Source organism: Sycon ciliatum, chromosome 5 (assembly GCF_964019385.1).
Source record: "Sycon ciliatum chromosome 5, ocSycCili1.1, whole genome shotgun sequence".
Classification (NCBI taxonomy): Eukaryota; Metazoa; Porifera; class Calcarea; order Leucosolenida; family Sycettidae; genus Sycon; species Sycon ciliatum.
The window spans coordinates 27,828,808-27,840,098 of NC_088647.1; the positions used below are offsets into that span (position 1 = coordinate 27,828,808).

Genomic DNA, 11,291 nt, shown 5'->3' on the forward strand with positions numbered 1-11,291 from the left:
ATCAATAACAATCAGGCCACTCATGAGGCAATGCACATATGATGCACAACAATTTGCAAAGACAATATTACCGCGATCCTGCTCTGAGAAATGGGAGCCAAGATCACACACAAAAAGTAACAATGAAGGAAGAGCAGAATTGTTAGATAATGACGTCATCTACAGGGGCGCAGGAAGCAGTTTAGTATTGGTGCAGCGAAATTGTGAGAGGGTGTCCGGAGGTCCTCCCCCGGGATATTTTTTGAAAATTGGGCCTAAAAGGCCATATTTTAATGCTACAGAATAATATGAGAAATAGGAATATGCATGCTGATGATACACCGCATTGTCGATGTAAAACATGGTACCTGTACAAGAGTCGACAAGCCATCAACAAGGTTGAACGAAAATTATGTGTCCGGCGACCGCCGGGCCTGCCGGACCGGTTCCTACGCCCATGATCTAATTTTCAACTTCTACGTAGTAGAGACTACGACTAAGGAATTGAGAACTGAAAAAGTAGACATGAAAAGAATGACCGAACTTGGAAGTTTTACGCATTTTGGATGCAACAACTATGCTGTAGAGAGAGAATCTAATAGTCAATGGCTTGATTGTCTCGGGTCTGTAGGGTAACTAAAACTGCTCTGCCAAAGGTAGCAGATCATTGTTCAAGCTAATGTTAGCTCTTGGACTTGGTCCCACCGAGAGCGAGACCTGGGGGCGACGCGATTCTGGAGTCTTCTGCACTTCAAGGTGTTTGATCTGCTTGTGCTGAGCTGCCAGACCGAGGGCAAGGGCGAGGACCACCACCGCAGCGGGCACTAGGGTGTAGACCAGCGTTCTGCCGTGGCTGGATGTGCTGTCCAATACACTGATACCGATCACAGAAAAACGCATTCACCATTCAGCCAGTGATTATCATTACGTATTCACCTCTACAGTGATGATACGGTCATTAGTGTATTGGTCATACCACCACTAATTGATAGCAAGAACCATCCTGTTATGGCTAGGGCTGAAACGATCATTCAATAACTCCTAACGATCAACCAATATCATTAACGATCGACATATTGGTTTTATCGATTCTTGTCGGCTCTATCGAACACCGGTTTATAAAGAAATTCTATGATGCCTTTGCTATGCTAGAAATTTGTGGCACCGCACCTGTTGACATCTGTAGATATCTGGCTGGTTTTATGCAGCATGAACTACTCAAGTAGAGAATTTCATGTTGTTTCTTGAGCGAAGAATCATGTCATCACCCTCTGGCAGCTGCTCTCATCTCCAACTTCTCCCACAAATAAACGGAAAAGACTTCTTCTCTCCCAATCTCTTTCAAAGCCACAAATCAATTTTACTGCGCTTGAAAGTACATGATTGCACTGATATTCCACTATCGGATGGAGTGCAAGGGCTAGAATACTGTCACTGATGTGCATGCATAAAAAATCGTTAGTACTCGTTTTGAACACTAACGATTATCGATCGCACTCTTAACGATCGATATGCGAGTTATCGGTATAATTGTTTCAGCCCTAGTTATGGCTGGAATAAACAACATTTTTTGCCAGTGCCTTTTCTTGACATTCGCATGGGCTATACAACCCTGTGCAGATGTAACCTTTTTTGAGAGGGAGAGAGAGAGAGGGGGGGGGGAGGGAGAGAAAGAGAGAAAGAGATGGCACTATCCAAAAGAAATTCCTCGCAGCGTACAATGTCATCGACCAAAACAGCAAGTTTTCTGCAGCCTTAAGCACTCTGGAATTCACAAGAAAAATCAAATCGTCTGCCTACCTGCCTTCAGCTTGATCACCATAGCCCAATGGCTGTGCACCCAAAATAACCTGCACAGGCAAGAAATGACAAACGATAGAACACTTCTGTTGTCACAGTGTATGCTTTGTATACACCATGAATCCCAATTGGCAGACTGTCAATTTGGTTCAACTACCATCGGCTTTGTTTTGAGCCTAAGCACGTGCATGTACTTAGTTGCCATCCGCAGTTATCGATCTTTTTCACGAAGAGAAAATTTCGTTATGAAAAATATTGATCGCTGAAACATCAGTCCATTCCAGCTGGCGAGTCAATCTATTTTTCGTTCATGAGGGTGGGTGGGTGGGGGAGGGTCATAGCTGAACCTTTTTCGTTTTGTGAAAATTATCGATAATTCCGGATGGCCACTTATTAGTACCACATAGTCCTTTGATAATTTGTTAGGATTCTGGTTTGACGGTGTATTCTTTGAATGCAGGGTTGCGTACTTTTTTTACTGTTTGCAGTTTTCATTCTCTGCTCACACGGGAATGTATCCAACGCTGTAAGGAGTTGAGGTAGTGGATTCATTTTAGTAGGGATGGGGAGATATAATTTGTCCAATTGCTGCAACGAATGGTGGGGGAAGTCAATCCCAGAAAATTAGACTCAGTTACTTGTTTGTTGTGTAACTACTCAATCTCTGCACAGATAGGTGAATCGACCTTGTTAGGTTTTGTCAGCAGTGCTCAAAGTGACTGGCCGAACATGTTGCAATGAAGCCTTCAGGAACGCTGTATTTTGTTCTCGCATCCTTTCTGGACATTTGCCTCCAGAAAAGCTTTATCTGTAATCGTCAGGGAAATCTCGCATAACAACTAAACTATCATACTTTGACATCATCATTATTCATTTTTCTCATAACTTTCTCATACATATTCATATCGCAGATTTCTCGTTTTTGGTAGGAATCGTAGAATCCTCTCTCCGGTGAGAAGGCAGTATTGCCTGTGCCCTGAGCGAATTGAAATCAAAGAATACAAGAAGTCTAGTGAGCCAAAACAACAGTAAAAATTAACTGAAAAATGAATCAAAAGATCGGCCTCACCTTGCTCCAAACTTCCGTTGTAAGATTCTTACGCCACATCTCTCCACCTGGTCCAGTGATTTCCGTCACATAGATGGTGTGATTTCCAGGTGGTGGGTAAGTCCTGCTATATGGAGGTCTGTAGAGTTGGGGTCGGACTGCGTCAGGGTATGCTATGCTTTTCGAGCAGTAGTTGATCTGGCAGCCATCATCAATGCCCGCCAATTTCATAGAATATCCGGACGGGCATTCCTTAGGCCAACTGCTCTCTCCAGTCAGCGCATCGAATCCAGTCTGGGTTCAAAACATTACAACAAATTCTCCATTGCTTAGAAGCAAATGGCGATCCAGTGGGTGGCAATAATCATCCAAACTGCCTGAGCTGTAGTCAACAACTGCCTGAGTGTCTATTGGTCTGTCTTCACTTCAGGGCAGGTGCTAGGGCAACATAAGGACGTGATTGTATCAAGTGGACTGCGATGCAAGACAAAGAGAGACCGATTCAAACTGTGCAAGCGCTTTTCAACGCTTGCACAACCTTTCATGTTATTACCATGAAACCAACATAACATTCAAAATAAATGAAATAGAAAACACACAAAAACACGCTCCCACAGATGTTCGTCATTCGAAAGAACAATGCTTCTTGTTCATTCCAAATATTCAACCAAGGAATAGCGTACATATGCCGCGTCCTGAATAACTACCCTTAGATTATTGTTCACAACCACTTTTGACGAACTCTCTCCGTCACTAATCCTTTTCCACTACACAACCAAACCTGGGGAAAGAACCAAAATTGTAACATACCTCAGAAAGCCGCATGGGTGCCGTCGTCGGCTTAGCGTTGGCCAAAGAAAGCGGATTGCCGGTTGTGCAGCTGTAAAAACCTGTGATGTCGAAACAGACACACAATAGCATAGAGGTGTGGATGATGCACTATTGAATTCCTTGTGGTGTTTCTCAAGTAAGCCTTTGGAGACCTGACAAGCACCAACCAGAAAGCACCATACGACGTGCACGGTCCTATACACTAATTTGTTCTTTAACATCGCGCTGCAGATGTCGCGAACGCGATCGTAATTTCCATAATTATCACTTAGTCATAGATTTGTAGTGCTAGAGCCTACTTTTTCTGACCTTGCCGCGCTCCTTCCATATTCTGAATGGCTATAGGCATGCGCAGTATGGTGCGCGCGCATATTAGGCATGCGCGATCTTGACCCGTATAAATTAGGCATGCGCGTTCCTAATCAGCCTCTCTCCTTTTTATGATCACCAAGATTGACCTCGTGTTCTTATGGCTCTTGTGTGAATCCAAGTTTGCAGGCAGCTCGCCTTTTAGAGCAAGATGTCATGAGTGGATTGTTTGTAGTGCAACTGGCATGAGTATTATTAGATCAGGGAAGTCGCACGGCGACAGCAGATGTACTAGCTCCGACTATAATACATGCACAGCACACACCGCGTAAGCTGAGTGTGGTCTGCATCTTTATGCCACCAAAAGACGCAGAACGAGCACAATAATTCGCCTGGTTCTTTTGAGCATCACCGGTGACCTGTATGTTAGGCAGTACGTCAAAGCAAATTGCCGCATGGTTAAGGCAGCTTCGGGTATGCCAGATCGCCCTCGCACACACATACTCATACACACACACACACACACACACACACACACACACACACACACACACACACACACATTTTGACGACCATCGCCAGTGGCGATGGTAACGATGCCACGGCAGATGCCATAGCAACCTGTGCTTGGATTGTACCATAACAGCTTGCAAGGCTGAAGAATTGACTGCCACGAATCAGCCTGGTCTACACCACACAGGTATGGAGTGGCTTTTTTCTGGCCAGTGAATCCCCACTTTTTGGTCTTTTTCAATTTTTCCCACCCACACACATCACACCACATACTCCAGAATGCACTGGCTGTTGGTAACCACCGAGGGGAATAAAAGAAAGGGCAGGAAGAGTGTGAGGAAGAGAAGAAAGACGTGTGTGTGTGTGTGTGTGTGTGTGTGTGTGTGTGTGTGTGTGTGTGTGTGTGTGTATGACCATAATCGTCGGGAATTGAACCCGCAACCTATCGATTGGAAATCGCTGCACATACCACTGCACCATATGGGACACACGCACACACACACACACACACACACACACACACACACACACACACACACACACACACACACACACACACACACACACACACACACACATGCGTATCTTGCCATTTCCCTTGTCAATGTTTGCGTCATTTCTCCCTGATCTTTAGCCCCTAGGAGAGTCAGGCTTCCCCCGCGTATGCTAAGAATGAGGACCCGATGAGGCAGAGCAAATCCGAAGGATTTTAATGTCATGTATACAAAGGAAACAGGCGTTAGTGCAAAACCAGCTCTCAGAAGTGAAGTCCTACAGCAATATTTAGGGGTGCCAGAACCGGTGGGGCAGGAGCGGGCAAAGCCGTGCCAGTAGAGCAATAGAATATGGGCTATTTGGGCACAATTTCCCAAAACAACAGGTGTCTGATGATCGCTTAGTGCATGAAACTCGGGGAACAACCCTTTCCCTACTAGTACCCTCTTATTCTTCTTGTTGGTGCCCCTGAGTAGATCAACATACCTGCAAATGGACGAGCATGGTCATAACCATTCTTGTAGTCATTGCTGATGCACACTTTCATCCCATTGCCCATTGTTAAGGCGTAGAAATACTGCGGGCACGTCCACAGCTCGGTCACAGGGTTTGGGTACTTGTCCGAGTAGATTCCTCCGAAGAGGTATCCGGACCGGGCTGCCACCTTGTCCAGCCTCACGCACCAGTAGGTCTGGTAGACCGCATCGGCTGAGTACACGTATTTGCTGCACACCTGGACAGCACAAACAGACATGAAGAACGCACTGAGCTCCTCACTCCCTGTGTTCACACACCACCAATGTATGTTGTTCTGTGCTTGCTAAGCAGTCTAAAGCACTAACAGATATGGCCAGTAATTCACCAACATGTTGAAGAGCACCAAGATTCCTGCATGATCAAGGTACAGGTAGACCTCACTTAACCGCACACGTCCCTTTTCCACAAAAATATCCGGATAGACGAGGGAACCGAATAATCGAACGCACATACTGTATGTATGCATGGCATGCTCTTTAAAGGGGCACTCCGGGAATTTTTTCGGTGGTGTGTTCTCTTCATGGGGGCCTTATATGGCCCCCAAGGAATGGGGAATCGCGAAAATTAGACCCCAAAAAGTCGATATATGAAGCCAGGGAGGGCCAAGTTTGTCTCCTCTTTTGATGGTTTTGATGACGTCACGTGTGATTAGTATTCAACTTCTCTGCATTTGAAGATCTTAGTTGTTTGAATTTTCTGGTGATGAAGAACAATGTTTGGTCGACATTCCCGAGCTTCACAACTGCGACCATACTCTAAGGAACCTGAAGGACCTCCTGAGGTGCCCCTGGTAGAAGCGCAGCCTGATGAGGGCCAGGAAATTGGAGCGGACAACTTCACTGGTCGACACGAAAATTAATAACGATTGGTGTTCGTGCCAGAAATGTGGGGTGATGCAGAGGGCAGTCGATTACCTTCGCTGTAGAGAGAGCGCTGCAGCTGTAAGCATTGACAGCCCTTTGACATGCGTTACACATCACCCCGACTTCGCGTCAGCTTGTCTAAACAAAACTGTTCTGACCATATGCCTCACGGCGTATAGAGAATTTCGGGATCCTCGTACTCGGACCAGTGAAGTCGTCCGTTCCAATCTCCTGGTCCTCATCAGGCTGCGCTTCTACCAGGGGCACCTCAGGGGGTCCTTCAGGTTCCTTAGAGTATGTCCGCAGTTGTGAAGCTTGGGAATGTCGACCAAACATCGCTCTTCATCACCAGAAAATTCAAACAACTGACATCTTCAAATTCAGAGAATTTGAATACTAATCACACGTGACGTCATCAAAACCATCAAAAGAGGAGACAACCTTGGCCCTCCCTGGCTTCATATATCGACTTTTTGGGTCTAGTTTTCGCGATTCCCCATTCCTTGGGGGCCATATAAGGCCCCCATGAAGAGAACACACCATGGAAAAAATTCCCGGAGTGCCCCTTTAAAGCGGTAACCAATGATTTTCTTCCGGATGACAAGGGATCCGGACAAAAGAGGACCGGAGAAACGAGATCTGACTGTACCACTCTGCCAGAAGGAGCTGCTTCACAAGCAAAGGCAGATGTGGTGATGACCAACTCTGTCAAAGGTTCAGCACGATTCTGTCTTGAAACTTAATTAACCTTGCGAGAATCTCCCTGTTGGGGGGGGGGGGGTAAACTTGGCACGAGCAGAAATATTTTCTTAATTATGCTACACAAGAGCATTTTTTCTGTCAATCATTCCACCTGCCGAGTTTTTTTCAGGTGTCTGTTCCTTTGTACTGGATCCGGTTCATCGCAATTGTCGCTTATCTTCCAAGCACTTTTTGACACTTAAAACCCAGTCCGATCGCGATATCTTACTCACTTTCGTTTGAGAGGTTGTGATGGCAAGCTCAAAGGAGACAAGTAAGAAAAAACATCGCGACTAGCGCGAGTGGCATCGCGATTCGTACGACTTTGCAGGGAAAGTGAGCGAAAGCCAAGGGCATGCAGCAGCTCGAAGACCGGAACTGTAGCAGGGGAAATCGACGTCCTGACCTGGAGAGTGTGACAGTCACGGCACAGTCATGCCGGAGAAGAACGTTGTTTTCGATGCGATGCGAGAGAAGCTTTGGTTTTTCCGTCGTGGCGCTGGCACTTCTGAAGCTGGTCAGCATATCCAGTGGGGCGTATCACAGCTCTCTGGAGAGGGCTGTGTGCCTCATTCAAAGGCATTTTTGAAACACACGGTTGTGACACACAGGTCACGCTGCCGCTGCCCATCTTCCTCCAAGCGCCGAAGTGACAGCCACAACTGTTCCTTTCCCATTGCTGCCATGCCCCAGGTGAAGAAGGCAAGAGATACTCTACGCCAGCAGCTAAACACACCAGCGAATGTCAGCTTAAGTGACAGCAGCTCGAGTGATACGGAGTCGGATAAACTCAGGACCTGTGAAAGCGTGAGCGCAAGAACGCGCTCCATCGCGATATCGCTGTTTTCTTTTGTACATAATTATTTTTTAACCTTGGCCTTGCTTCCTTTCTTCGACTCGCTTCATCAGATTCATAAAAAGGACACACTTCAGGCTCTTTACAAACATCTTGAAAGTTTTTGGTTTCACAAGTATTCTTTCAAGCCTTCTCATCAGGTGAAATACAGGCCAAAGACAAGGAACACTATGAAGATGTTCGGAAAGAGCCTGAAGTGTGTCCTTTTATGAGTATTATCGCACTCTTGTCTCAGAGGAAACTGTTCATCAGATTCGATTGCTGAATTATTCTTCTGGTGGCGTAGAGTATTCATGTATCATGCTTCTTCCCTATGCCTATTGGGAATTTCTCACAGTCGTAAAAAAATCTCCTGTTCTTGGTGGCGATAGATAAGCGACAATTTCGATGAACCGGACCAACTATGGATATGCTGAGTAATCCAACACTCCCAGTCAGGCCCGTCGCACCGACTTTTGAGGTGGGGCGGCCATGGAAGGGGGTGCGGGGTCGTCCCCCGGGAAAAAATTCAAAAATTGAAGTCAATTGCAAACATTTTCGGGTATTTGGTGCCATTTCAGTGTAACTAAAATGAAAGACTTTTTGATCCTGCAACAAACCTTGAAGATGCTACAATCGGGGACAAACATTACCCTCCCCCCGGAAAAATGTCAAAAAATTGAAGCCAATTGCAAGCATTTCCAGGCATTTGGTGCCATTTCAGTGTAACTGCAATGAAAGACTGTTTTGTTTCTGCAAAAAACCACGATCGGGGAAAAGGATTTGTCACGTTTGCGCTGAGCTGCGATCATCGATTTTTGTTGCAATGTGCTCCAAAAAAAATAATAACGGCTGAAAAGTGGGGCGGCCTCAGCCGCCCCAGCCACCCCCGGCCCCGGCTGTGACGGCCTCGTCCCTCCTTCTGATGCTAGATGAAATGCATTCAAATAGGCAAACAACGGATTGGATACGATGTGCAATATCTTCAAGTCAAGGTATGATAATACTTCACTGCACACAAGTAGAAAACAGCCAGTTCTTACCTTTAGTTCTCTTGTTATAGGACCAAACACTGTGTAATATGTGTATTTAACAGGCCTGCAGCCAGGTTGCTGCCAGTATGTTGTGTGAACTCCCGTGTGAAGCAGAACCGGTTCATACATTGGCGGACATTGGAAGTCACCTTCAGTTGAGAGCACGGCAACAAAACGAGAAAAGGAGCAAATTTGATGAACGTTCTTCAAAAAGAAGTATCCGTTTAGACGCAGCAGAGTACGACATATCCAAGCGTGAGTTGTAGTGTTGCACCATCATTGATCTCCTTCCCCACACTTGCACCAAGGACAAGGATTACTGGTAGGGTGTATGAATCTGCTCCAGCTAACTATCTGGTGCAGAATAGAGATTGTCGTTTTAGTCTACTGATGATTGTTTTTCGTTTGACCTCGTTGGCGTGTAGTGGAGTTGATTCACATCTTTACCGCTTAACCAGTTCTGTGCAAGCAGCTTTGTTCTGGTTGTTATAATTACTCTCAGCTCTCATTGTTCACACTGGATAGGTTCTGATAGGTTTCTACTCTGCAGTGTGCGTATTAATACGGAGTTATTGCCTTGTTGGATTTAATTTTATTTGCCAGTAATCCTTCCGATGCCTCAAAAACGTATAGGGAATATGCATGAGACCACACCGAAAAAGTCCTTGGTTTCGGGTAACCGGCTGACCGATATTTTGAGCGCCGACGGATTTCTTTTTTTGTTGCATGCATTCATGCATATCGAAATATTATGTTTTTATGCGCATTATACACATGTACAGTGTACTACCAATATACTATGTACGTGCATGCAGTTTGCGATGTTTCAGGCGAAAGCCAATGCTCTTCCTTCCTGGCGCTGGCTAGACATTTCGGTCCCTTGTTTCGAGTCGGATTTGTTGCAGGTTGGTTGTAGTTGTCAAGTGTAACATTTTTGACACTGATTATGTTTAGTTTAGAAACTTTAGTGGCGCAAATCTGCGTTCAGTTTCCGTCACTATAGTTGATGGCGGCCGGACCGTCGTTAACAGCCGCATTGTTAGAGTCATGGAGGAGTGTTAGAAACTCTTTGTCCAGAAGGTGTCACTGCTTCGAAGCAGTGTTTGCTTCCTCCACGGAAACTGGGTCAAGCCGCAACGGTCCTGACAAGAGTGAAAAAGTTGGACTTCATTTGGAGTTCGGACGCGGGCCGTTCTTTTTGTTTACGTTGGAGCAACAGGAAGCAGTAGTTCCTGGCCTGTGACGATTGCTGGATGATGTGTTAATGCGCAACATCTAGGAGCTGTGCTTTTCTCGGTGTCTGAGTATGACCAGTTTGGCTGTTCCCGGCGGTTTGGTTGTCGTGATCGAGCTGTTGTCTTCTTGATTGAGAATGCTATGCACATGACCTGTACATAGCATTGTATGCCTGCTTCTATAATAATATCGACCACACATTTTGTATCTGGGCTGTGTACTGTACAGATGTGCATATTAGATCTGGCATGCATAAAATATATCCGGGGAAAAAGAAAGCCGACCGACCGACCGGTATTTTTCTGGCCACGTTGCTCGAAACCAAAGATTTATTCGGTGCAATCTGACTTGTAATTTTTTTCTTCTTTTGCTGCTTGTACTGATTGCACAACTCACTCCATTCATTGTGTTATCATCAACTCAATCCGATACTGGAGGGGCGTCGGACACAAAACGGTCACTTAAGTATTCTACTGTAACACATTTTGCCACAGGGACCCCGTGGGTCAATAATCAAAAGCAATGATTTGGGCCCCAGATTTCGAAATATGTTTTCAGCGGAGCCACCCCCGGTCCCAACAAGTACATGACTATAGTACCTCGAATTGATGACCGTTCCACCCCAAACCCTAAATTACCTCCCCTGCATTGGATTTGCAAGCAACCCTTATATGGAGAGCAACCACAGAGATGAGGGCGATACCCAGCCATGGCATATACCTATGGTGCCATAAGGCTCATTTGTGCAGCCAAGAAGCTGATGATCAGTTCCTGGACTGCATGCATTTGTGCAGCAAATCACGTACCGGTGCTTGGGTTCTTCTGGGTCAAAGGCTTGCAGAAGTCTTCCTTGTCCTCGCCGTTCTGCACCGTGCAAGTCTGATAAATACCGCCAAACGTATAGTTGTGTGGCACAGGGTTGCACAAGGAGCGATCTCCGCTGTTTGCCTGCCGTGAAAGTGCAAACCAACGAGAAAGTTAATGATCAGACGAAGGACAATCTTCTAGCGGTGGTGGATGGTAAAAGATTATTTGATACATCGTCTTGTTACTCATCATGTTATTCCATT

The 11,291-nt window shown here is 45.8% G+C and overlaps 1 protein-coding gene across 2 annotated transcripts in view; it reads right to left on the reverse strand.

The window, feature by feature from the left end:
- Positions 1-378: 378 nt before the first annotated feature.
- LOC135818237 (macrophage-expressed gene 1 protein-like) overlaps positions 379-11,291 on the reverse strand; it is a 21,304-nt gene continuing 10,391 nt past the window's right edge. For both annotated transcript variants that reach the window (XM_065331596.1, XM_065331595.1), the window contains 7 exons: positions 11,028-11,169; positions 8,995-9,134; positions 5,462-5,708; positions 3,638-3,717; positions 2,849-3,121; positions 1,780-1,829; positions 379-853 (listed from right to left, as the gene is read on the reverse strand). In XM_065331596.1, the coding sequence (XP_065187668.1) occupies positions 616-853; positions 1,780-1,829; positions 2,849-3,121; positions 3,638-3,717; positions 5,462-5,708; positions 8,995-9,134; positions 11,028-11,169 (1,170 nt within the window). In that variant the 3' untranslated portion in view covers positions 379-615. The remainder of the gene's footprint in view (positions 854-1,779; positions 1,830-2,848; positions 3,122-3,637; positions 3,718-5,461; positions 5,709-8,994; positions 9,135-11,027; positions 11,170-11,291) is intronic.